General features: G+C 53.6%; 2 protein-coding genes across 4 annotated transcripts in view; both read left to right on the top strand.

Annotated features, from left to right (window-relative positions):
* SLC27A1 (solute carrier family 27 member 1) overlaps positions 1-6,729 on the top strand; it is a 31,442-nt gene extending 24,713 nt beyond the window's left edge. For all 3 annotated transcript variants that reach the window (XM_047698249.1, XM_047698266.1, XM_047698257.1), the window contains exons 8-13: positions 1,651-1,860; positions 2,979-3,105; positions 3,194-3,331; positions 3,411-3,575; positions 3,961-4,107; positions 5,324-6,729. In XM_047698249.1, coding sequence (XP_047554205.1) covers positions 1,651-1,860; positions 2,979-3,105; positions 3,194-3,331; positions 3,411-3,575; positions 3,961-4,107; positions 5,324-5,481 — 945 coding nt within the window. In that variant the 3' untranslated portion in view covers positions 5,482-6,729. The remainder of the gene's footprint in view (positions 1-1,650; positions 1,861-2,978; positions 3,106-3,193; positions 3,332-3,410; positions 3,576-3,960; positions 4,108-5,323) is intronic.
* Positions 6,730-19,030: 12,301 nt separating this feature from the next.
* PGLS (6-phosphogluconolactonase) lies at positions 19,031-26,058 on the top strand. Its single transcript, XM_047698238.1, has 5 exons — positions 19,031-19,364; positions 22,522-22,629; positions 23,110-23,211; positions 23,499-23,639; positions 25,697-26,058. Exons 1-5 carry the CDS (start codon positions 19,077-19,079, stop codon positions 25,832-25,834), a joined length of 777 nt encoding a protein of 258 aa, XP_047554194.1. The 5' UTR covers positions 19,031-19,076; the 3' UTR covers positions 25,835-26,058.
* The last annotated feature ends 334 nt before the right edge of the window (positions 26,059-26,392 follow it).

The following is a 26,392-nucleotide window of genomic DNA, read 5'->3' as shown; positions in this document are numbered from 1 at the left end:
TATGGCTTTCTGAACTGACCTGAGTTGTCTTCCCTTGAGCATTGGGTCTGTGTGAGGGTCCAGACCAGAGGTTAAAGATCAAGTGTTTGCTCTCAGTGCAGGGACACAGCCTCGGGCCACAGGGAGGGGTCATTACCCCCTCAGCTGCCTCAATCATGGCTGGCATCCCTCCTCTGGCCTGAAGAGAACAGCTGAGAGCTGCTCAGGGCAGGACTTTGCATCATTTGACAGGAGCCAAAAGCCTAACCTAAACCCTGGCTTCCTGAAGAAGGGGATTTATTAGCTCATGGACCTGAAGATTCCATATGGGGACAGCTTCAGGCACAGCCTGATCCAGAAGTGCCTCAATCCCTCTCCATTTCTTGTCTTTCTTCTTCCTTAGTGGCAGCTTCCTTCCCAGCCCTACTTCTCTGGGGCTGGGAAGGTTCCCAGCAGCTCCAGGAGATAAAGAGCCTTACTCTTCCTTTTGGTTTATCAGAAGTCCTGGGGCTGATTCTTCTTGGTCTAATTCTGGTTAGGCTTGAACCACTTAGTAGCTGAGATTGTACTGGGCTGATTGGCCAGACCCTGTCCGACGTTCTGCCCTGGAGATGGGGTGGGCTGGGCCACAGGCAAAAGCAGGGACCTGAGCCTAGGGGCCCAGGGAGAGAACTTACCACCATCGGGTTCCAATCTTGCCCCATCCCTGCTTGCCTCCTGGTTAGATCTTGGGCACACTGTTTCCCTCTGTGGATCTCAGGGCTTCATGTCCAAAGTGGGGTGTTGGGAGAATTAAATGAACTCTGTGCTTGGCGGGAGAGAGTACTCAGCACATTTGTTTTCTCATCAGAGATTTAGCAAGCAGTGTTCAGGGACAATCTGTCCGTAGCGGTTACCTTTGTCCCAAAACGGGAGAGCCCAGACGCATCCCAGGGAAGAATGCCCCAGGCAGAGGGCAAAGCATGTGCAAAGGCCCTGAGGAGGAGCCGTGGTGGCAGCAGGTTTTGGTGGGAAATGAAAGGAGAGGAGGCAGTGAGGATGGTGGGGCCGGAGGGAATTGGCCACTGGCAGAAATTTGGACTTTGTCCTGTGTGTGAGGGGAAGGTGTGAGCGCTTGAAAGCTGTGATGTTCATCTTGGTGGTTAATCCCGAGCATGTAACTGCTTCATTCAGACTCTGGGGTCAGGCTGCCCAGCTTCAAATCAACCTCTGCCATTTATCAGCTTTGGTCCAGGTACTTACTGTTGGCGACCCTCAGTAAAATTGGGGATGTTGGTGGTAATCATTCAAAGTCAACCCAGAGATGAGGACTGGAAGGCACCTGAGGTATCTGGGAGATGTACCTCTCCCCACCGGGAGTGGAGCCCCCGGAGCTAGGGCTGTGGGCTGAGGGCTGACTGGTGGGGTGTCAGTGGTGCGCCCCGCATTCCTGCGCTGCCTGTAGCACACGCGGGGGTCCCTGGAGACAGTGTGGAGAGCAGAAGGGTGGGGGAGGGGCATGAGGGTCGCTGAGTGCATCCTCCTGCCCCCCACTCCCATCCAGCAAGGGGTAGGAGCAAAAGGCCCCAGGTTGGGGGGGGTGTTACATTGCTCTGAAGATGATCTGGTTTTAGCACCCAGGTCGGAGGGGTGACTCCCCTCGGGCCCATCCCTCGCTTCCCCCCACCCCAGGTGGTCCAGTACATCGGGGAGATCTGCCGCTACCTGCTGAAGCAGCCTGTGCGAGAGGCCGAGGGGCGGCACCGTGTGCGCCTGGCGGTGGGCAACGGGCTGCGGCCCAACATCTGGGAGGAGTTCACCGAGCGCTTCGGTGTGCGCCAGATCGGCGAGTTCTATGGAGCCACCGAGTGCAACTGCAGTATAGCCAACATGGATGGCAAAGTGGGTGGGGATGGAGGTGGTGGGGGGTGGGCGTGGGCAGGTTATCATGTTAGGGGATCGCTGCCACCTTGGCCTCCTCAGCCCCCCCGGGTTCTCGTAGGACAGCTTTACCCCTGGGAGGGCTCTGCCAGGCTCACAGGGTTGGGGGAAGGGGGAGCTCCTGGGTCTGGCAGGGCCACACACAGTCCTGGGTCTGTGCCCCCAGAGTTCAAGTCCTCTGTCAGGTGGTGTCCCTTGGGCCAGGGTCTCAGCCTTCCTGAGCCTCAGGTCCCACCTGTGGGGGTATCAGGGGTGAGCAGGGACCTGGGGGATCCTGGCCCGGGGTTGGCATGCCCATCTCCTCCTACTGGGGAAGTCGCTCAGACTCCTTGGGCTTTGGTTTAGTCATCTATAAATGGGGATGATAGCTCCCTGGGTTTGTTGGATCCCCAGCAGACCGTGAGCTCAGCACAGCACCCCCAGCGAGCAGGCTCTCTGCAGATGCTTTGAGGGTTAGCAATCACTGTCTCCATTCTGCCCGAGCGGGACCCTCCTCTTATGCAGCCCTACCAAGCCATGCATAGATCAGGAGAATCATGATAAAGCAAGCATCTGGGGTCAGGGATTCCTTTTTGTCTCTGTGTTGGGGCCCCAGTACCTGAGAGCCAGCCCCGCTCCCCCAACCCCATGCATATCTGTTGAATAGACAGCCGGGGAAGATACCCTGGCCATGCTCATGGAACTTGCTGCTGTAACAAACATGCCCAACAGCATAGAGACAGGCATTTCTATTCATTGGATTGAGCCAGGTGGGCAGTGGGCTTTAGGGTCCTTCTAGGCATTTCCTTCCTGCCAGCACAGAGGGTTTTATGGACCAGGAAGTGGTGACCAGTCAGCGGGTTTCTTCACATGGTTGCAAAGGCAGCTGGGAAGTGGGGGAAGAGGGAGCCTGAGTCCCAGGAAGGAGGCACTGCCCTTAAGACCCCCTTTATCAGATCACCCAAGGTTACAGAGTTCAGGCAACGCAGGGGTGTTCATTCCAGCCCCTGGGGCAGGAGAGGCAAGGTGTCCGTGGGGAGGACGCTGTGTCCCCCGCCATCTCCTGGGGCTTCTCACCAACTCAGATCACTCTGTCCCAGGTTGGCTCCTGTGGCTTTAACAGCCGTATCTTACCCCATGTGTACCCCATCCGGCTGGTGAAGGTCAATGAGGACACCATGGAACTACTGCGGGATGCCCAAGGCCTCTGTATCCCATGTCAGGCTGGTGAGCCAGGCCCTGCCCAGTCCCCTGGGGAACTGGGGCCCCCACCCCCTGCCCACCCAGCACAGCCTGAGGGTGGCCTCCTCCCCAGGGGAGCCCGGCCTCCTTGTGGGCCAGATCAACCAGCAGGACCCACTGCGTCGCTTCGATGGCTACATCAGCGAGAGTGCCACCAGCAAGAAGATTGCCCACAGTGTCTTCCGCAAGGGTGACAGTGCCTACCTCTCAGGTGCGAAGACCCCGGGGGCAGGGTGCTGGCTATGGGGATGGTGGGCCACCATCTCACCTCTCCTTCTCCCCTCTGCCAGGTGACGTGCTGGTGATGGATGAGCTGGGCTACATGTACTTCCGGGACCGCGGTGGGGACACCTTCCGCTGGCGTGGGGAGAATGTCTCCACTACAGAGGTGGAGAGTGTGCTGAGTCGCCTGCTAGGCCAGACAGACGTGGCTGTGTACGGGGTGGCTGTGCCAGGCAAGCTGGTGTTCTGGGGTTTGTCCTTGGGTATGGCAGTCCCAGAGGAGCCAAACCTGCATGAGCTTGAAGGCACAGGTGCCCTTGGGCAGTGCTCAACCTGGGTAACTGCACACGGCAGCCGGGATAGGGGCCCTGGATCTGGAGTCACCCCTCATGGATGATAATCAGCCTTGGTTTCCTTATCTGGAAAATGGGATAAGGAAAGCTACTGTCTCACTGTTACAGAGAGTGCTGCAGGAGCTCAGGAACACAGTGACTGTTCCAGCAAATGTTATCTCAGATGGCAGGGACTGGACGTCAGAGGTCAGGGGCCTCCAAGGGTGCATCCAGTCCTGCGGTGGGACAAAAGGTGGGGTGTTCTTAGCAAAACCTCTGTCTCCAGGAGTGGAGGGAAAAGCAGGCATGGCAGCCATCGCGGACCCCCACGGCCAGCTGAGCCCCAATGCACTGTATCAAGAGCTGCAGAAGGTTCTGGCACCATATGCCCGGCCCATCTTCCTACGCCTCCTGCCCCAGGTGGACACCACAGGTGCGGCCTCCTGCGTCTCTGTCTATCTGTCCATCTGTCTGTTGATTCAGCAACCATTTGCTTATTTGTCCCAGTTTAGGCCTCCCTGCCAGGTCTGATTGCAATGGTCCATGGCATGGCGGGCACCGTGGGCTCATGTAGGGGCCTTATCTTGTTTTCTTTGCATCGTTATTTATTCCCATTCCTCGATCCTGGCCCCCCTAGGCATTCTGCAGTGTTTGGTGCATTTCTTCCATTTCTCGTATTTTTCTGATGACTAGGAAATTTGAGCAAATCGTATTAGTACCTCGGAGGTTCGCAGAACTAGGAGGTTCCCGCTCCTATAAGTCACCTGTTTGTAATTTTTGTCCATCTTTTATAGCCTTGCTCTCTTTTTCTTCTTGACCAGAAGTTTCTCCTAACAGTCCCAATGTTAATTCCTTAGTGGTTTCGGATGTCAGGAGTCTTCTCTTTGGGAGTCTTAATTGTCAACCTTGTTAGCAGAGCCTTTGTTGGAAAGAAGCCCTTCATTTTGATACAAACTTACCTTTTTTTTTTTTTTTTTAATCTTATGGTTTGTGTTTTTGAAGTTTTATTTAAAACGAGAAACCTTCTCAACTCTAATGCACACAGGTCTCCTGCCTCGGTTTTTTTCCTACTCACCCTACCCCTGAGCCTTAATTTTCATGAAACTTTTCTTTAATTGTCCACTGCAGGGAGTGCAGACTGTTTCTTAAAGGATCAGATGGTAAATATTCTCAGGTGTTTTTGGGCCATGCAGTCTCTGTCCCAACAATTTACCTCTACCTCTGTAGTGCAAAAGCTGCTTTGGATGGTGTGTAAATGAGTGGGTGTCACTTTGTGCCAGTAAAAACTCTTTACAAAACAGATGATGGGCTGCATTTGGCCCTCAGCTCTGGGTTGCTGACCTCCGACCTACTTTGTGGCAGATTCAGCCCTGCCTTGGCCTCATGGGAAGTGGACCCGTGCCCAGGCAGGGAATCCACAGTGTTTGGGATTGTGATGGGGTAGTGGGCAGGGAGGACTCCCTGGAGGAGGGGGTATAAAGTCAGAATCTGAAGGACAAGGGGAAATCAGGCCAGCAAAATGGGGAAGCATGTTTCTAGCCAAGGGGATGGCCTATGCAGAGGCCTGGAGGTGTAGGACAGGATGGTGAGTTTGGGGATCCCAGACCCTTACCCCCAACAGCTAAGAAACCCCATGCCCACCCCCACAGGCACCTTCAAGATCCAGAAGACTCGACTGCAGCACGAGGGCTTTGACCCACGCCAGACCTCGGACAGGCTCTTCTTCCTGGACCTGAAGCAGGGCCACTACCTGCCACTGGACCAGGGTGTCTACACCCGTATCTGCTCGGGTGCCTTTGCCCTCTGATGCTCTTCCTCTGCCTGCTAGAGGCTGCCAGCTGGGCCCTGCCAGTGAGGCAAGCTGGAGCCAGACAGCCCTGCCTGGGGAGAGGCTGGCCCAGATGTTCCAGGTGGGGCCATCCTAGTGCCGAGCAGCTGGACCCCAGCAGGAGCCCACGGCTCTCCTATCTTCGATCTCCTCTTTTCTCCTCTAGGCTCTCTTCTGCCTGAATTCTGGCTTCTGTGTTTGTGTGTGTGTGTGTGTGTGTGTGTGTGTGTCTTCTCCCTGCTTCTGTTCCATCTGCCCTCACCTCTTCCCTGTCTCCTCCCCGGCTCTCTCCTGGGATCTATAGGCGTGCAGGGTCTCGTTGCCCTCGAGGGGCATCCCTGCTGGGTCCTGGACCCAGAGTAGAGCCTCCTGGCCTCCATCTCAGCTGTGCCTTAGGGAGCCTCTGTCCAGGCCTCCCCAGGCTGCCGGACTCCAGGGCATCCTCGCCCTCTCCGAGTGCCAGGCAGACCCTCCATCCTCCCCCCTGAGCAGAGGAGCCACAGATGGTCCGCCCCACTCACCTGGATGTAGGGGGGCATTGTTAAGGGACCTCTAGGCCAGCTAGAGATCTCCCAGGCTGGGCCAGTTGCCCTTTGCACTTGACCATCTTTGCTGGGTCTCCCATACACTGTCTGCCCTTCCTGATGCCCCGAGAGTTCCAGAATCAACTCTTACCCCTTGGACATTGCCTCTGCCCACATGTCTCCTTTTAGGCGTCTCCACGGAGCTCCTGTTAGAGGGGCCTTGAAGATTGCATTGGGTGGCTGTTCGGCTCACCGTTCAGATGCTCACCCTGGCAGAGCCCTCTCGGTGTCCCCATTTGGCACGGCTACTGCTGGGACCCATAGGAGTGGCAGCAGTGGTGTCAGGGGAGGGCTCGTGCCTGGGGGGTGGTGTCCGAGATGGACTTTTGGGCCTTGGGGGTTCCAGCCTGTTGAATATCTCCACTGGCCTCGTTGGTGATGGTGACCCAGTGTTGGTGGTAATATCTGGGATGACACAACCAGGATGGCTCGGACGTCCCCATTGGCCTTGTTGGTGGCTCATCCTGGACTCCCATGGTTGGGACTGGCCACCCAGACTGTCCGTCCTGCTCTCCTCCTGCAGCGGCATCCAGCCCCACAAACACTGGGACCTGTGCTGTTGCATGTGGGCCTTTCCAAGCACCAAGGTTTTGTTTCCTGGTTGAATTCAAGAAATAAACCTGCAGAGTGTCTGGTGCCCGAATCCCGGTTATTTACTGTCCGTCTCCATGTGGCGGGGAACCCTTTCTGAGTTTCAGATGTCAGGACTTTTTGCTGGGGAGCTCACGGTCATTTCTTGCTGCCCCCAGTGGCCTGTAAGCGCAACTTCAGGGCCTCTGGGGTCTGGGGGACTGGCTGCATGTGGGGGTGAGGTGAGGGGAGGTGGGGGAGTGAGGAGGGGTGGGAGATGGGGCACTTGGGGGCGCAGAGGGGTGGTTAGCATCCTCCCTACCTCCCGGCAGCCTCTGGGGCCTCACAGAGTCCTGCACCAGCCTCAGTCCCAGGGAAGGGACGGTTGATCTGCCTGTGGGTTCTGGCAGGTGCCCCAGTGTGGCCGTAGCTCTGGGTGCGAGCTGCAAAGGGGGCCTTTGGAACTGGCTTTCCAATCCAGGACTCCCAGCTCCAGAGTCTAGACACTCAATCCTAACTTCTGCTGTTCCCCCTTCAGTATTAGTCTGTCTCATCTTGTCTCCACTGCAGGGGACAGAGGAGGAAAGGGTTGTGATGCCTGAGCATTTGCTGGGAGGGGGCAGCCCTGGGGATGGATGGGGGTGTGGGGGATGGATGAAGCCCTAGTTGGCTGGGGCTGGTCCTTGGATGCCCACCGTCCACAAGGAGAGGGAAGCAGAAGGATCCACTGCCATTGGGGATGGAGTGTCCCCAGTATGCTGAGAAAGCAAGTGCATCCCATATGACATCCCATCAGACCTCGCAACTGCCGTGGTCCCCATTATACAACTAAGAAAACAGGCACGAAGAGGGGAACGAAGTCAATGCCGGCAGCTCCTGGTGAGAAAGCGGGCCAGGGGGACCTTTCCCGTTCCAAAGCCTGTGACTCTCAGCAGGGTAAGAGTCTCCCTCTGAGCTGGCAAGGAAATAATCCTGGTGACTCTCGGCAGTAGGCTCTGTGTTTGTCTTTTTAATTAATAACAGACTTTAAGTATTAGAGCAATTTCAGGTTCATAAAAAAATGAGCAGAAAGCACAGATTTTCCATACACTCTACCCCACACCACTGTTTCCCTTACTATTTATGTCCTGCATTACCAATCTGTGTTTGCTACAACCGATGAGTCTGTGCTCTCGCAATATTATTACCTGACGTCTACGGCTTCCATCAGCGTTCGCTCTGTATTGTACCTTCCTTGGGTTTTGACCTGAATCCACTGTGATGGTGTCATCATTCCTCTGCCTTAAAAATCCCTTGTGCTCCCATCTCTTCATCCTTCCTATCCCAACCCCTGGCCACCGTGGATCTTTTATGGTCTCCATAGCTTTGCTTTTTCCGGGTCATCCACTTGGAATCCCACGACGTACAGCCTTTTCAAACCAGCTTCTTTGACTTCGCAAGATGCTTTTAAGATCCTTGCCTTTGGCTAGCTTGAGAGCTTTGTATTTTTTTTTTTTTAAAGATTTTATTTTAAAGAGAGAGAGAGATAGCAGGAGCGGGAGGGGCAGAGGGAGGGGGAGAGAGAGAATCTTAAGCAGACTCCATGCTGAGTATGGATGGAGCCAGATGTGGGGCTCGATCCCAGAACCTTGAGATCGTGACCTGAGCCAAAACCAAGAGTTGGATGCTTAACCAATTGTGCCACTCAGGCGCCCCAAAAGCTTTTTTGTTGTTGTTTTTGTTGTTGTTTGTTTGTTTTTGTGGAACAAGAAGTTCTGTGACTTGCCCCCAGGGTCCATCTTTAGGTCGGGAGGAAAGCCAGAATCAGAAGGCACTTGGGCAGGATGTGTACAGAGAGGATTTTGTCCCTGTGATGTGGGAAGAGAAACTCGCCCCAGCCTGGCATCAATACGTGGGCCAGGAGTGTCAGGGCTTGAGTGGCGTGTGAGGGACAAGGAGGGAGAAGCGTGCTGGAGAGGGCATGGGGAGGAGGGAGAGTTGAGGACATGAGAGGCTTCCAAGGAGAGGTGGCTGCAGGCTAGGACCTTGCCTCCAACCTTTCAAGGGTCTCCCTCACTCTGGGGAAGAGTCCAGTCTCCCTGGTGCTGCCATCCTGAAGGCTCTTTTCCTTCCATGGTGATTGGTCGTTTCCAGCCTGTGTCTTGCTTCCATGCCTTTACTCCTGCTGTCCCTTGTCCCTGAACCCTTGTTCCTATGCCGCATGCCTGGCCAACTCCAGCTGATCTTTTTTTTTTTTTTAAGATTTTATTTATTTATTTGACAGACGGAGATCACAAGTAGGCAGAGAGGCAGGCAGAGAGAGAGGAGGAAGCAGGCTCTGCTGAGCAGAGAGCCTGATGTGGGGCTCGATCCCAGGACCCTGGGATCATGACCTGAGCCGAAGGCAGAGGCTTTAACCCACTGAGCCACCCAGGCGCCCCACAGGTGATCTGTTTTTAATTAAGGTGTCATTCACATGCCAGATAATCCATGCTTGTAAATCGTACAATTTGGTGGCATTTAGTGATCGCAAAGTTGGGCAACTGTTGCCTCTGTCTGGTTCCAGAACATTTTCATTCCCCCAAGAGGAAACTTCAGACCCATTAAAGTCTCTCCCCCAGACCCTGGCAGCCACTAGCTGGCTTTCTGTCTCTAGATTTGTCTGTTCCTGACATTTCATGTCAATGAGATCATACAACATGTGGTCTTTGGTGTCTGGCTTCTTCCACTCAACGTCATATTTTTAAGATTCATCCAGGTTTGTCCCTTTTTATGGCCAAAGAATATCCATTTGAATGGATGGGCCGTGTTTTGTTGACCATTTATCCAGTGATGGACATTAAGTCATTTACACTGTTTGTCTATTGTGAGTAAGGCTGCTGAGAACATTCATATACAAGTCTTTGTGTGAACGTATGTTTTTAATTCTTTCTGGTATAAACCAAGGCGTGGAAATACCAGGTCATATGGTATGTTTAATATTTTGAGGACCTGCCAGACTGTTGTTCAAAGCAACTGCACATTTTATGGTCCCACCAACAACAGTATATCAAAGTTGCAATTTCCCACATCCTTGCCAGCACTTTTTTAGGGAAATATATCTATTTCAGACAAGACATGGCCAACACATGGACCTGAGTCTTCTCCCCAACCAGCTTCTCTGGCTCAGTTAAAGCTCCACGTGCATCCAATTAAGCTAGAAACTCGGGACTCAGTCCTGATTCCTCTTTTTTGTCATGTTCCAAGGCTCATAACTGGAAAGGACTGGGAGCCCTGCCTCCAAGACACCCTGAACCCACCGAACCCAACCAGCACTAGATTTCTCTAGCCCACTAAACGGGCTCCTAGCTGGCCTCCCTGCTTCCATACCTTCTTTCACAATCCCTTCACCGAGTAGCCACAGTGATTTTTAAAAAACGGACCCTAGTCTCTCCCCTACTCAAAGCCCTCCAGAGGTTCCCCTAAGATCAGTCTTTCCAGTCTCGTCTTTCCTGTCTGGCCTGGGTGGTCAGCCTCCAGTTACACGTGTCTGCCTTCTGCTAGTTCCCGCCTTGGGGCTCTAGTCTCCTTGTGCCTCTTTTGGAGATATTCTTCCTCCAAATACACAACTGTGTTCTTCCTGCCATTCAGGCTTCCATGTAAATGTCAGTTTCGTTCACCTCCCGATCTCTACAGCCCCCAGTCACCTTCTTTCTCTCCCATCACCCTATAGTATCTCCACTATTGTGCTGTTATTTTTTCTTGTGTTTATGTGGCTTACCTGTTCATTGTCTGACTTCTCCAGGAGGGTGTGAGCTAGGAAAGGGCAGGGACTGCTCCCCTCAGGGGCTCATTCAGATGAAGGACAGCATTGGGCACAGGTGGAGCTTGGGAAATGGTTTTCTGAATGAATGAATGAATGAATTGATGGATGAAGAAACCATTGCACTCCCCGAGCCTCGGTTTCTCCAGGTGTGAAATGGGAGCATCTGAGGGAAGGCTCAGGTGTATTGTGATGGTGAGTGAGGGCGCGTGGAGCCCTGGTGAGCAGGACAGCTCCTTATAGGCGTAAAGTATCAGCATTGTGGGAACCAGGACATCAGAGCGAAAGCCTCTGGTCCTGATTTCTGCTGAAGCAAAGGGTGCTAAATAATAAAACTCGCCTGAACAACACTTTGCGGGTCAGCCTGTATAATTTGTCTATAGCACCTTCATTCACTGCCCCCAACTGCACTGTTTAAGGGACTCCGTGGAACCCACCAGATTCTTAACAACACAGCGTCCACATGATGCTTGCCTTCCCTTCCCAATCTGATATCCCACCCTTCTGCCCTCTGCTCCAAGACTACCCCTTAACCACTGAGGACCAAAATCGCCTAGAAGTTTGAAAGACAAAATGTGTTCAACATCTCAGAAATGAATGAATGCAGTTACCTCTCCCTTCCCCAGGCTGGATTCAGCCCCTCCTTTTTACTTTCCAGCTACTGCAGGCAGTCATGACTGTTTCCAGCAAACAGAGTCATAGCCGCCCATCTAGTGAGTAGTACTGAGATCTGGCCCACGGTCTGTGTTACTGAGGTGTCTAGCAGATAAAAGCAGCTCTTTCCTCCAAGTCTGTCTTGAACCTGAGCTTCTTTTTGTGATTTTTCAGGATTAAAGGAGTGGAGCCATATTACAGAAGCAATTAGATAACTTTGAAATATGAGAAGGGGTGTATGTGTGTGCGCAAGTGTGTATTTATGTCTTTTTTTAAAAAGATTTATTTATTTTTAAATTTTTTAATTTGTTTTTTATTTAACAGCGATCACAAGTAGGCCAGGCAGACAGAGTGAGGAAGAGAAGCAGGCTTCCCGCTGAGCAGAGAGCCTGACTCGGGGCTTGATCCCAGGACCCTGGGATCATGACCTGAGCCGAAGGCAGAGGCTTTAACCCACTGAGCCACCCAGGTGCCCCTATTTATTTATTTATAAAGAGAGGGTGAATGGGGGGAGAAATTCAAGCAGACTCCCTGCTGAGCTTGGAGCCCACTTGGGGCTCCATCTCATGACCCATGAGGTCATGACCCGAGCCCAAAACAGGGGTCGAATGCTTAACTGACTGAGCCACTCAGGCGCCCCATCTGTCTTTTTGTATCATGGTCACCCTAGTGGGTCAGTGAAGTGGTGTCTCATAATTTGATTTGCATTTCCCTGGTGGCTAGCGGACAGGACATCTTTGCATGTGGTCGTTGGCCATTTCTGTATCTTCTTTGGAGATGTCTATTCAGAACCTTTGCCCGTTTCATTTATTTATTTATAAAGATTTTATTTATTTATTTGACGGAGAGATCACAAGTAGGCAGAGAGGCAGGCAGAGAGAGAGGAGGAAGCAGGCTCCCCGCTGAGCAGAGAGCCCAATACAGGTCTTGATCCCAGGACCCTGGGATCATGACTGTAAGGTTTTACAGGAGAGATAAACACGACACCAGGCGAAGTGGGTGCAAGGCAAGATTTATTAAAGGCACTCTCCCGCTTAGTTTCAGGGCTCAGGAGAAGGGGAGCCAGGAAAGTTGCGCTGGGAGGAGGTGGGCACCCTCAGGCAAGGTTCCGTGACTCTGGAAAGCAGAGTGGCGGAAGTCGCGCTGGGAGGGAGTTGGCGGGGGTCTTTTATCTGTCTCCTGCATAGGTATCAGGTTACCTATGGAGACGTGACCTGGGCGTACAAACTTTTGGCAGGAGAGTCAAGGGTTGGGGGCGGGACCCGGCGGCGGTCATTTCCATTGCTCCTCCTGCACTCCCCGAGCCCGATGACCCAACATTCCGACCTTTTTGGTGTAATAGGGGCGGCGACTCAGATCTGGCTACTTCCTGCTGGCAAAGGGGCGTCGTCATAGGGTCCTTCGGATGTGGGTAGGCGGGTATAGGGATGCTGGAGGAGTTGGTTGACAGTGACCCTGGAAACCTCACAGATGCGATCCTGAATGAAACGAAGAACACAGGGGGCGATTAGTGCTCATAGGCAGAGGAGAATAAGGGGACTTAGGATTGGAAGGAGCCAGGTCATTAAGGGGGAGAGACACCACTGAGAGCGGTTTATTCCAGGGCGATGCCAGCCACCAAGGGAGTCGCGGATTTTTGCCAGGGCACCGATATTGGTTTCGACTATACCGGATTCATTGATAGAATAGCAGCATTCTTCATTGAGGAATAAACAGGTTCCTCCCTTGTCTGCGGTGAGCAGGTCCAGGGCTCGCAGGTTCTGTAGGGCTACCTGGGCCACTGAAGTAATCTATCGTAGGGACGCCAAGGACTCAGCTGAGACTTCCACGGCTGTTCAGAGCTGTTCGGATAAATCTCGGGTAGCGCCTATGGAGTGAGCTAGGGCCCCGGTACCCAGCCAGGTGGCCACTAGGGGAGACGCCAAGGAGACCCCAATAACCAGGGGAAGAAACACAGCCCTTTTTTGTCACAGGAAGGGGGTGGAGAGGACGGCCATTTCCGCTAGGGCTGGCACCCTCCGGGCTGGCAATCTATGGTGACCAGCTGATTAGACCGTGTGGTGTCCCCATGGGTCCAAGTTTCCACTAGGAAGAAGTGCCACCTGAACCCAGGGTCACCGGAGGGGCAGCTATGGGTGGGGGTAGAAGGAGGAGGGTGAGGAGAAGTGGTGCAGGAAATCCGCAACCGCGTTGGCCCCAGGGTTTGGGAAGTCCAGCCATCCTGTGGTGGGGCTGGTTTTAGATTGGAAATGTGTACCCATGGGTGGTGTCCTAGGAGTTTTGCCGCTGTGGGAGTTGTGAGAATAACAGTATGGGGGCCGGTCCACCTGGGCTGTAAGGACTTTGGGTGAAGTTCTTGTAGGAGAACTTGTAGGAGAACAGGATTTAGGGCCTGGGGGAAGTCTCCACCCGGGCTGTCAGGGGTGGGGATGGTTGAATCTGCATGAGCCCTTAGGAGGGCTCGTTAAGAGGGTCAGATAGGGGAGATAGGATAGGAGGCGTTGTGGATAGGCAGGAAGGTTGTGATTAAGTAGGAAGGGCCTGCTATATAGGAGCTCAAAGGGGCTGAGTCCCGAGGGGTCTGAGGGGAGGCCTTAAGGCGGGTGAGTGCTAGTGGGAGAAGGGTTGGCCAAGAGAGGCGGGTTTCAAGAGTGAGTTTGGTGAGTTGTTCCTTGAGGAGTCTGTTGGCCCTCTCCACCTTACCCGAGGATTGGGGGTGATAGGGGATATGGAGTTTCCAGGTGATGTTGAGGCTCTCGGAGATCTGTTGTGTGATGCTGGAGATGAAGGCCGGTCCGTTGTCCGATTGTAAGGTTCGAGGGAGTCCAAACCTCGGGATGATGTGCTCAATGAGAACGGTGGCAACCACGTCTGTTGTTTCCCTAGTGGTGGGGAATGCCTCAATCCAGCCTGTGAAGGTGTCCACAAGAGTTAGTAGGTATCTAAAGGTTTTGTGTCAAGGCATGTGAGTGAAGTCAAGTTGTCAGTCCTCGCCTGGCTGATGCCTGCAGAGCTGGTGGGTGGGTCCTGGTCTTCGGAGGCCGCCCTGGGCATCGACAACAGAACAGGTTCTGCAGGCCTGGTGTACCTCCTTAATGGTCTTTTGGAGGAGGGGGTGGTGAAACAGAGGTCGGAGAAATTGGTATAGGGCCTTTGGATCAATGTGGAGAGACTAGTGGATGTCTGTAATGAGGGTGTGGATTAGGCTGTTTGGGAGGGCAATTTTGTCCTGGACAAAATACCATCCCTTGTCATCCAACCTGCCACCTAATGTTTTAAGGGCCCGAGTCTCCTCAACAGTGTACGAGGGACTGTGAGGAGTGTTGAGAAACAGGAGAGGGGCTGGAGAGGAGTTTAAGGCCATCTGTTGGGCAATAGAGTCAGCCTTGTTGTTCCCCAAAGATATGGGGTCATTGGAGGCCTTATGGCCATGGCAGTGGACAATAGCCACCTCGGGGTAATTGAGAGCCTCGAGGAGTTTGGCAATAAGAGGCCCGTTGACTATGGAGGTTCCCTTGGTTGTGAGAAATCCCTTTTCTCACCAGAGGACAGAGTGAGTATGAGTAATAAGGAAAGCATACTTGGAGTCAGTATAAATAGTGACCCATTGTCCCTCAGATAAGTGAAGGGCCCTGGTGAGAGCCACAAGTTCTGCCTTTTGAGAAGTAGTCCCAATGGGAAGGGGGGCTGCTTCTATGACAGCGTCCAGGGTGACCACTGCATAGGCCGCGTGTGGCCGTCCATCTGGAGCTATGAGGGAGCTCCCATTCATGAACAGAGGGCGATCAGGGTCAGGTAGCGGCCGGTCTGAAAGTCCTGGATGGGAGGGAGAGAGTTCTTCCAGGAGTTGAGAGCAGGAATGGGAAGGAGTGGGGGTAGACGAAGGTGTCGGCAAGAGAGTGGCAGGATTTAGGCAAGGGGAGACAGAGTGTGACCTGGGGTTTTTCTATGAACAGCAGGTGGTAGAGTTGGAGATGGGAAGGAGTGAGTTGTGCCAAGGATTTGTGGCTGACTAAGTCCATCAGTCGATGGGGGGAGAAGACCATGATGGGCTATCCTAAGGTAAGTTTGAGGGCCTCCTTTGTCAGAGAAGCAGCTGCCGCTAGGGCCCTGAGGCAGGGCTGCCATCCCTGGGCGGTGACATCTAGTTGCTTGGAGAGTTAAAGGGGATAAGGAGACCCTGATGCAGGTGGCGGTAGCTGATGAGCTTAAGTCCTCGCCTGTGGGTTGCTACTACAGGTCTGGAAATGTCCCATACCTGCGGGTCTACAGAGGGGAGACAGTCCGGGATAGAGGACGAGTCATAGGGAAGTAGAGGAAGGACGAGGTGAGCAGAAGTCGAGGGAGAGGGAGAGAGACGAATGGTGGCCTGAAGTTTGTGGAGGATGTCCCTGCCTAGTAGGGGAACAGGGCAGGAAGGGATAATGAGGAAGGAGTGTGAGAAGGGGAACCCATCCAGGCTGCAGGTAAGGGGTGGGCTGGCCTTTGGAGTGGAGGAAGTACCATCAATTCCCATAACTGCAACTGGGGAGGGATGAGTAGGACCCGAGTAGGAAGGCAGAACAGAATGTTCCGTGTCCAATAGAAAGGAAATGGACTTACCTGCTACCTGGGGCGTGACCCTGGGCTCAGTATGGGTGAGAGGGGTGTCCAAGTCTGGGCTCCATCAGTCATCCTCCAATCCGAGAAGTTGGAAGGCAGGACTTACCATCTCAGGGTCTCCCCCACGTGGAGGCGCCGGGAATATCCCTAGGCTGGGGCAGTCCGAGTTCCAGTGGTCCATCATGCGGCATTGAGGGCACGGCCTAGTAGGCGCTTTTGGATTGGGGCATTGATGGGCCCGGTGTCCCTCGGCTCCGCACTTGAAATAGGCCCCCAGAGGGACACGGTTAGGTGCTCCCTTCTGTTGACCCCCCGAACCTGCCGGCCTCAGGGCTGCTACCAGGGCTTGGGTCTGCAGTTGGACCTTCTGTTGGAGTCTGGCTTGGCACTGAAGTTCTGCTGCCTCCTCTCAGAAGTTAAAGACTTTAAATGCCATTTTCACCAGATCAGAAATGGGAGTTTGAAGGCCCTCCTCCGCTTTCTTTAATTTTTTCTGAATGTCGGCAGCTGACTGAGAAATAAAGTGGGTAGCTAAAACAGTCGCCCCTGCCAGAGAGGCCAGGTCTAGGCGAGTGTATTGAGTCAGCGCCTCAGTAAGTGGGTTAAGAAACATGGCTGGGTTTTCATTGGGTTCCTGAATGATTTCCCATCACAAATTTATGAATCAGTTAAGCACAAACCAAGCTTACTAACAGATTTAAATATTCTTATTTTCTTTGCTGTAAGAAGTCAAAAGCACAAACCTATGTTCAGTAATCAATGACTTGGCATTTTATCCTCTTTGGCAAAGACCTAAATGTCCAACAAATTTAATTCCATTTGTCATCCAAGCAAAACTTTCAGCTTTCAGGTTACCAAAGACTTTGAAAGGTATCTCAGCAATTACCCGTTAAAACTTTGAGACAGACAATTAACCATCAATTTAGTCATTTCTTTGCTAACAGATTTTAACAAATAACACGAGCTTATTTGACCTCCAGTAAACTTTGATTGAAGTTTCACGTTTACTGCGGATAACTTTGTCAGGAGTTCGGATAGGAGTGGGGAGAGGGAGGGGTAGACGAGGGCGCCCGGTTCAGAAATCCCGAACTTAAGGGACCTTGGGGTAAGGAATCGCGGTAAGGAGGAGGAGGAAGAGGAACCAGGAGCCCTCTGGTCGGTGGGTGGGTGAAGCTCTCTGGGGATTCAGAGAGGGGAGACAGGGAGGAGAGGTCCGGGTCTTTGGGAGCAGTGGGTGGCAGGGTAGGGGGAGGGGAGGAGGCCAAGAGGACCTGTGAAGTGGAGCAGTGAGAGCAGAGGGAGGGGCGAGAGCACAGAGTCCAGAAAGCCTGGACATAAAGGGCCTTGGCCCATCTGCCTTGCTGTCTGCTGAGGTTATTTAGGTCCATGAAAATCTGATAATTAAACGTGCCTTCCAGAGGCCATTGGGACTGATTGTCTAATCGGTATTGTGGCCAAGTGACAGTACAGTAACGTCGTTTTCGCAGGTCCTGGTCCAGTTTCAGGGTTTTAAGATTGGCCAACAGGCCTAAAACACCCCCGGGATGTTTTAGAGTCGAATTTGGATTGGGGGGGTCCCCACGATTCGTTGCCGGGCAACCGGAGGGCTGGAGGAAGGAGTCCCTTCATCCACCACTGGGTTGCGTTAAAACTGTGTCGACTGCCATAGAGGTTAGGACGTCTCCCAGCCTCTCGGAGTCATGGAGGTCACCTGGTGACCGGCGGGTTCCGCCCTGACGCGGCCACGATTAGGGCAGGGCTTTCTGGATGGAAGCGCAGAATTGGGGGAAACTCACCAGGGCTTCAGGAGTGGCGTTGGGAAAGGCAGTTCTAGGTCCGGCTAGGGAGGAGAGAGCCTCCTCACCGGGGTGGGGGCTCAATCTCCTCCCGGGTTTCGGCACCAAATGTAAGGTTTTACAGGCGAGATAAACATGACACCAGGCGAAGTGGGTGCAAGGCAAGATTTATTAAAGGCACTCTCCCGCTTAGTTTCAGGGCTCAGGAGAAGGGGAGCCAGGAAAGTTGAACCGGGAGGAGGTGGGCACCCTCCGGGGAGGTTCCGAGACTCTGGAAAGCAGAGTGGCGGAAGTCACACTGGAAGGGAGTTGGCGGGGGTCTTTTATCTGTCTCCTGCTTAGGTATCGGGTTACCTACGGAGACGTGACCTGGGCATACATCCTTTTGGCGGGAGAGTCAAGGGTTGGGGGGGGGTAGGCTGGAAGAGGGCGGGACCCGGCGGCGGTCATTTCCATTGCTCCTCCTGCACTCCGGGAGCCCGCCGACCCAACAGTGACCTGAGCCAAAGGCAGAGGCTTTAACCCACTGAGCCACCCAGGTGCCCCATTTTGCTATTGATTTTATTTTATTTTATTTTATTATTTTTTTTAAAGATTTTATTTATTTATTTGACAGAGAGAGATCACAAGTAGACAGAGAGGCAGGCAGAGAGAGAGAGAGAGAGGGAAGCAGGCTCCCTGTTGAGCAGAGAGCCCGACGTGGGACTCGATCCCAGGACCCTGAGATCATGACCTGAGCCGAAGGCAGTGGCTCAACCCACTGAGCCACCCAGGCGCCCTTGCTACTGATTTTAAAGATGTACTACCTATGCAAGTCTCCTTGCACTTACTGAATTATCCCTCCACCCCCATAAGTGGCCCAGCTCCCCAGGCCCACCAGGCCTTCTCTTCTTTCCAGTCTTCTCTACCCATGCTATTCCCTGGAATACCCCTTCTCATCAGCCATTACACATTTGCCCCATTCTGGGAGCCTCTCCAGGCAAGAGCAAGGGTGGAGGCCTCTCTGGGTCCTCAGACACAGAGATCCCCAGGGAGCACTGGCAGAAGCAATTCAACAAGTATCTTTTCAGGTCCAACTCTGTGCCAGGCATGATTCAGGGAGCTTTCCAAGCATCAGAGAACAAAACAAACCCTGTCCTCCTGTAGCTTATATTTTAATTAAAGAGGGAGACCAAAAAGAGCAACAAAATAAATATTATCAGGTTCAGGAACTTCCAAGTCCACCAAAAGGTGCCTTCCTCCAGGAAATCTCCCATCTCCTCCCTCCATCCCACCTCTCAATCCCTTCTTAGGGACCCCAGCTCTAGGGTCCTCTCTTCGGCCCCACCCTGACACCACGAGGCTTGAGAACAACCCCACCAGTTCTGCCTGCTCCAGCCCAGGGAAGAGCTCAGGAACAGCGTGCAAAGAATCAATGAGTCCCTTCGGATGCACCGCAGGGCCCTGCCGCGACTTCACTCGTGGGATTGCGCATGTGCCATAGGCGGCCGCCCGTAGGTACTGACAGCCGTGCGGCAGGGCCGGCCTTCGCGCAGGCGCACTGGTGGCTGCCCGGAGCGCTTCCGCCTCCCCGCCGCCGCCGTCGCCATGGCCGCGCCGGCCCCGGACCTCATCTCGGTCTTCTCGAGCCCGCAGGAGCTAGGCGCGTCGCTAGCGCAACTGGTGGCGCAACGGGCAGCGTGCTGCCTGGCGGGAGCTCGCGCCCGCTTCGCGCTCGGCCTGTCGGGCGGCAGCCTCGTCTCCATGCTGGCCCGTGAGCTGCCCGCCGCCGCCGCCCCCGCCGGCCCCGCCAGCCTCGCGCGCTGGACCGTGGGCTTCTGCGACGAGCGCCTCGTGCCCTTCGAGCACGCCGAGAGCACGTACGGTCTCTACCGGGTGAGAGCTACGGGGGCCGCCGGGGGTCACGCCGAGAGGGCCGCGCCCACCGCCCGCACCCGACTACGGGGACCGCCGGGGGTCAAATGAAGAAGGCCGCGCCCACCTCCTGACCCCGCCACGGGGGTCGCATAGGGTCACACTCTGCCTTCTACCACTATCTGGGAATGGCCTGCTGGGTGCCCTGAACTCCCACGTCCACTGCCACCCGAGTGGGCCCGTAGGGACCTTGAAGTCTCATTATGCTTTGTCCGGTTGCCAGGTAGAGGGAACACAGTCCGGGCGAGGGCGCGGAGGTGAAACAGTGGCCCATTCCAGGGAGCCAGAGAAGTTCTGGCGCCCCAGCCCGGTAGCTTGCAAGGGCAGAGTTAGGGAAGGGCCAGGCAGGAGGTATCTGGGGTGGAGCCTGGGTCTCAGTTTTCTCATCTCCAACCTGGACGCCTTCAGGATGATCTACACGCTGCTCTCGGTGCTAATGACCTCCCAGGCTGGTTAACTAACTTGCGGCCTCAGGTCTTACACAATTAGGGAAACGGAGGCTTGGAGGAGGCGTGGTCTGCGCTGGGGTCCTCCAGCTGCATCTGCTAAGTCACGCCCAGGGAGGTGTGGAAGGGGCGGGTTTGGTCAGAAGAAGCTACAGGTCACTTAGGTCCTGGTTGTATTGCCTTCTCTTTGCGTAGAAGCTTAAGCTGACGATTTCCTGGTTTCTGTTGTTGTTGTTTTGTTTTGTCATAAAAAGGAAGGTCTACTGATTATCAAGCATTTTCTCCACATCATCTCATGTAATTTCACAATAACCTATGAGGTCGAGGCTGTCATTTCCTCCATTTCATAGATGGAGAAACTGGGGCCGGAAGAGGAGAGCTTGTGTGCCGGGGTCTCCTGCTGACCTGCAGGGGAGCTAGGGTTTGAACGGACCCCCCCCAGGGACGCATCTCAAGGGCAGGGGCCTCCCAGTGTGTCTTCCTCAAAAGCTTCATTAAAAACTGGGCTCGCATTTCTTTCTTTTTACTTTGCATGAATTTGAAGAAATTTTACTTTTTTTTTTTGAACTGTACTTCGTCAAGTAACAAAATCCTAACAAAACAGTAGAAAAAAAAATGTTGCAGGGTTGTTCATTGTCCCTGTATCCAGCGCTGGGGACACAGTGGGGTGCTGGACAGTTCCCTCATGGGACTCATAGCTCATAGTGGGGCATCGGGCACCAGCACACAGGGCAATAAATAAGGGAAGTCCACTCAGAGCATTCACATAATGCAGTGTGGACCAAAGATAATAGTGTGAGAGAGAAAGTGCCCAGGATGTTTGAGCTGAGGCCTGGAGGTGTGAGAACCTGGCCGGGGGCAGAGCTGGGGCAGAGGGTATGGCAAAGACAAATGCGATGCCATGGGAACAAGTGTGGAGCAAAGATTTGCTCCTTCTGCCAGTTTCCCTGTGAGGGGAGTCCCATGAATTCCCTGGCGCTGTCCTAACGAAGGACCACAACTTGGGTGGCTTAAAACAAGAACTTATTTTCTTAGTTCTGGAGGTCAGAGCCTAAAATCCAGGTGTTGGCAAGGCCACACTCCCTCTGGAGGCTCAAGGGGAAGATCCTTTGTGTCTTCCAGCCTTTGGGGGCTCCTGGTGTTCCTTGGCCTCCAGTCTCTGCATCTGCCTCTTCACGGAGACCAGTCATTGGATTCAGGGCCCACACTACTCTACTTGAAGTCAACTAATGACATTTGCAAAGACCCCCTTCCGAATAAGGTCTCATTCTGAGGTTCTGGGTGGACACGAATCTTGGGGGCCATGAGTCAACCCAGTATAGGAGCACAGGATTGCTTCTGTCCTCAAGGACAGATCCGGTATACCTTGGGACTCTGTCAGCAGGAGTGTTCTTCTGCTTACCCTGTGTGCTCTGTGGGTCTGCTGCTGCTGAGGCCAGGGCTTCCTCTGGGCTGGGAGGATTAGCTGGGGCTGCCTCCTTCTTAGGAATGGTTTCTCAATGTCCACAGAATGTTAAGAGAGAAACAGTCCGATCAACCAGCAGTTCCACTTCCAGGAACCTGCCTGACTGACACTCTAGCCCTCGGCTCCCTGGCAGGAGCCCAGGCGGAGGAGGAGGAGGAGGAGGAAGGAATGGCTCTGAGCCTGGTGGGGAAGGGCAGCTAAGGAGAGGATCACGTGACAGAAGGAGGGCGCTGATACCCTGCGCTGGCTTTGCTCAGTGTAATCCCTAAGGGTGTGTATCAATGGGAACCTTGGACAAAGCGGAGAGGTCTTGCCAACAACAGATCTGACCCTGGCCCTCCTTGGCTCACAGACCTTCCTTGGCTCCCCATTACCCTTAATACAGAGAGAGCTCTTACTCCTAGGCCAGTGTTCAGGGCAGGCTGCCCTATGTGGTCTGGTATGTATACTGCATGTCCCTGGCCCTGGCCCTTGCCTCTTCTCATACAATATTTTTTGTGGCTTCCTGCTTTTCCACTGTGGCTCAGCTTGGCATTGCCTTCCTGGCACAGGATTCCAAGATCCTGTGTGAAGGGAGGCACCAAGGTGGGGGTCACCAGTGTCCCTCCCGGAGCAGATAAAATCTGGGGAGATGAGGGAAAAGGCTAGAGCCCTCCACCTTGCAGGCGGCCTGACTCCAGGTGCTTCCAAAGAAATTAAATCCACCTGTTCGAGGCCGGGGCATGTGCTATATGCTGGCCAGGGACACCCTGTAGTGGCAGCCGGAAGAGAAGTCAGTGCTTACCACTGTCACATGTGGTGTAGGGGAGGCACAGGCGGGGGGTGGGTGCTCAGAGGAGGTGCTCTGAAGGACGCATAGGAGTCTCCCAGGCAAGGGCAGTGGCTTATGTGTGGGTTGGGGTTGCAGGGTCTGCAAAGCCTTGTGCAGGGCAGAGAGGGGCTGGGTTTTATCCTGAGGTTCAAGGGACTCTGGGGGCTTTGAAATAGGACTGTGGTACAGCCACACAGGTGCTGGCTGGGGCCAGAGGCCCCCAATCAGGCTGGATTTGAAAGACTCCTGGCGGAGTGCCGCCGGGATCCCAGCACACACAGAAGGTGGGTGCGATGACGGGTCTGTCCCAGGGGCCATTCAGTCACCCATGCAAACCTTGTGCCTCTGGGAGCTGCGTGTTGCTGTTGGGTGACTTTTTCCCTCATTCTGCTGCAGACCCACTTGCTCTCCAGGCTGCCCATTCCTGAAAGCCAGGTGATCACCATTAACCCCCAGCTGCCTGTGGAGGAGGCGGCGGAAGACTATGCCAAGAAGCTGAGACAGGTGAGTCGTGGTCGACCTTCTGGTCGTCCCATGCCCCCCACCCCCTACTTGGCCCCAGGGAGACCTACTTGGCACCCAGGGAGGTGGTGGGGGAGTAGCCCAGCAGGTGGCGCTGCATGATTGTCACCAGCAAAAACTGCCACCAAGGGTGGTTGGCAAATCCCACCCCACCCTGGACAGATGCCAGGAGGTTCCCTCTTCTGAGAGGCCACAGCCCCACCTTTGGGTCTCTCAGGGTGGCCCAGCTTCTGACCCTCTAGGAGTGGGCTTGGGCTTTCACATCTGGGGGACAGTTGTGTCCCCAGACACTTGGCCAGTCAAATGGATGAAACGTAGAACCTCATAGAGACCCTTTCATGCAGGTGAGGCTGAGTGTTGCTCCCTGTTACAACCACTTGGGATTCTTTTTCTGATCACTGTCTCTTTGTGGCCTTCGAGTACCCCCCACAACCTCGTAGGACTGTCTTCTCCCCCATCTAGGCCTTCCAAGGGGACTCCATTCCAGTGTTTGATCTGCTAATTCTTGGGATAGGTCCTGATGGCCACACCTGCTCGCTCTTCCCAGACCACCCCCTCCTGCAGGTGAGTGTGCCCACAGGGGCCTCTGCTGACTGGGGCTTCCAGAGGGAGGGCCACTTTTGGGGGCCAGGAGGTACCCACAGCGGGGTTTAGTTAGCATCTGCCAGTTGGCTGGGCTTAACCCTTTTTAGCCTCAGTTCACCCATCTTAAAATGAGGGTTTAAATCAAGTACTACAGGATCAGTAGGAGGGGATGGAATGATCCAACAGACCATGCCAGGTGTGTGTGAGTGCTCATGAAGCTGAAGTGACCTTGTCCTTCTGTCTCTATCCTGGCCCTCCTCCCCCAGGAGCGGGAGAAGATCGTAGCCCCCATTAGTGACTCCCCAAAGCCACCACCACAGCGTGTGACCCTCACACTTCCTGTGCTGAACGCGGCCCGAACCGTCATCTTTGTGGCTACTGGAGAAGGCAAGGCAGCTGTCCTGAAGGTAATAGCCAAGGGCCCTATTCCCAAGAAGATCAAAGGTGTGGGGGCCCAGGGATGGAATATGGCCCCAGATATCATAGTGCTGAAAGCACCAGGTGCCAAGGTACTTGAATAATTCTTGAGCTGAAGGGGAGGTGGAAGCTATAATTATAGGCTAGTTAGGAATAAACAATTATTAAATCATATTGCTGAGGTGAGGCCAAAGCTGCATTCAGGGGCAAATTCATAGCTTTGAAAAGGCAGTTTTAAAAAGTATTAAATAGGGGTGCCTGGCTGGCTCAGTTGGTAGAACATGTGAGTCTTGAGCTTGTAGGTGTAAGTTCAAAGCTCCACATTGGATGTAGAGGTTACTTAAGAATAAAATCTTGGGCGCCTGGGTGGCTCAGTCATTAAAAAAAAAAAATCTTAAAAAAAATTGTTAAACAAATTGACCACTTTAGACTTAAAATGAACAATAACATAAGTCTAGAAAAAGTTGGTGGAAGGAATACATGACATTATAATCAGAAATTAATGAATTGGTTAAGGGGACGGTGACTCTGGGTTAAGCGTCTGACTCTTGGTTTCAGCTGGGGTGGTGATCGCATGGTCATGAGATTGAGCCCCACGCCTGGCTGTGCCCTCTTTGGCGTCTCTCTCACTGTCCCTTTGCTTCTCCCCCAACCCTCCTCATGGTCTCTCTCTCTCTCTAAAAAAGAAAAAAAAAAATCTTAAAAAGAAATTAATGAATTGATTAGTATTCTTAAAAGCTTAGTGGTAATAGATCCCAAAGATAAACTCTTGGCAAAACTAATCAGGGAGAAAAATTATGTAGGAGGAATAAGTAAAAAAGGAGGAATAAGAAAAAAAGAGAGATAGTTAAACATAATATTTTAGGGAAATATAGAATACATAAGCTATTAAAAGTAAACTAAATAATAAAAAATATACTGTAATTGCCATCGTTGAAAAGACCAACTATGGAAGAAACTGGAAATATTTTTAAAAAATTAACAAATAACAATTCATCCTCAAATAGTTGAGCCCAGATGTCCTCGTGGGGTGGCTTGGTGTTGGGGTTAAGGGTGCAGACTATAAAGAATCCAGCAGACCAGGATCCCTGCCCATGATGGCCAGCATGGCCTTGGGCAGCTACTTCACACCCCCACCCCAAGCCTCAACTTTTCCTTCTGTAGGGTTGGTTGGGAGGGCTCCTCCCTGTGGACCTCCTGAGGGTCAGTCCAGGCAGTTTTAGCTCAGAGTACATTCACCTGAGGCCCCCCAAGCCTCAGCTTCCCCACCTATAAAATGGGGCTGGGAATAGAGGTGACCTCGCAGAGTGAATGGGGCAGGCCCAGTTATCAGAAAGCAGCATTTATGATTTCCACTAATTGCGAGGTCACATGGGATCAGCATGCCACAGCCCATGGGCCCACATCTCGCCAGCTAAGATGGATTTCTTTTTTAGAGATATTATTTATTTGACAGACAGAGATCACATGTAGGCAGAGAGGCAGGCAGAGAGAGAGAAGGGGAAGCAGGCTTCCCGCTGAGCAGAGAGCCTGATGTGGGGCTCGATCCCAGGACCCTAGGATCATGACCTAAGCTGAAGGCAGACGCTTAACCCACTGAGCCACCCAGGTGCCCCTAAGAAGGATTTTAAAGCGGATGGGAAAAGAAAGCAAAAGCAGAATATTCTCTGACCCATGAAAATTCCGTGGAATCTGGATTGCAGTGTCCGTGAATAAAGCTTCGTGGGAACAGTCTGTGCCTGTTTGTTCATGTGTCATCTGCTGCTGCTTTTGCCATGTGAGAGCAGAGCTGCGCACTCGTGACAGAGACAGGGTGTGATCCCCAGAATGCAAGTGTGACCCCGGTCTGTGCAGGGCAGGTGTGCCAACCCCCATGTCCTGCAGTCACGGATGATAGAAAAGGCAGGGACTGACTGAGGCTAAGACAGCTGGAAGGGCGACATCACCTCTTGAGAGTAGGACAGTCTTGTCCATGCGGGGAACTGGGAGCTCTGAGGGGCTATGTGGGTGCTGGGGGGTGCCTCATGCTACTGCCCTTTCTATGCAGCGCATTTTGGAGGACAAGGAGGAGAACCCGCTCCCCGCTGCGTTGGTGCAGCCCCACACCGGGAAACTTTGCTGGTTCCTGGACGAGGCAGCGGCTGGACTCCTGACGGTGCCCTTTGAGAAGCATTCCACGTTGTAGCTGGCCCCGAGGGACTCCGTGTCAGGGACCACAAATGGCCTTTGTGGGCCAGGACCTTCCTGGGCTGGGGTCCGCTGCCACCACCACTCCAGGCTTCATTTTCAAAAACCCGCCTGGTGCCGCAGGAAGGCCCCAGGGTCTGGCCGCCAGCCCTGCTCTGGGGGCGCTCAGCCCACCGGCCAGGGCTCTGGGGGACCAGAGATTAAAGGGAGCATTTGCTTGAAGTCTCCACTCTCTCGTGGTCCTTGGTGGGTGGTGGGAGCAGGGATGCCCCAGCTGCGTGTGTGACCCAAAGTCCTTGGCCCAGCAAGGGGAGGGCAGGGATGGGGTACCCTGGGTGAGTTTCCCAGGGTTGTCGGAGCAAAGGACCACAAAATGTATGGTCACTCAGTTCGGGGGTGGGGAGGGTCAGAAGTCTGAAATCGAAGTGTCCACAGAGTTGGATCCTTCTGGAGGCTCTGAAGGAGAGTCTGTCCTATGCCATTCTTCTGGTGTTTGGTGGCTGCTGGCAGCCCTCAGCCATCCTTGGCTTGTAGGCTCATCGCTCCGGTCTACTCC

The sequence above is a fragment of the Lutra lutra genome, chromosome 1, assembly GCF_902655055.1.
Source record: "Lutra lutra chromosome 1, mLutLut1.2, whole genome shotgun sequence".
Taxonomy (NCBI): domain Eukaryota; kingdom Metazoa; phylum Chordata; class Mammalia; order Carnivora; family Mustelidae; genus Lutra; species Lutra lutra.
Note: the sequence above shows the minus strand (reverse complement) of the source record. Positions and strands in the feature narration are given on the sequence as shown.

Excerpts from the sequence above, each read along its gene's own strand:
- PGLS (XM_047698238.1), top strand. The coding sequence starts at position 19,077 with ATGGCCGCGCCGGCCCCGGACCTCATCTCGGTCTTCTCGAGCCCGCAG. Across the intron at positions 22,630-23,109 it reads ATGCCAAGAAGCTGAGACAG|GCCTTCCAAGGGGACTCCAT; the intron begins GTGAGTCGTGGT and ends TCCCCCATCTAG. Across the intron at positions 23,212-23,498 it reads CAGACCACCCCCTCCTGCAG|GAGCGGGAGAAGATCGTAGC; the intron begins GTGAGTGTGCCC and ends CTCCTCCCCCAG.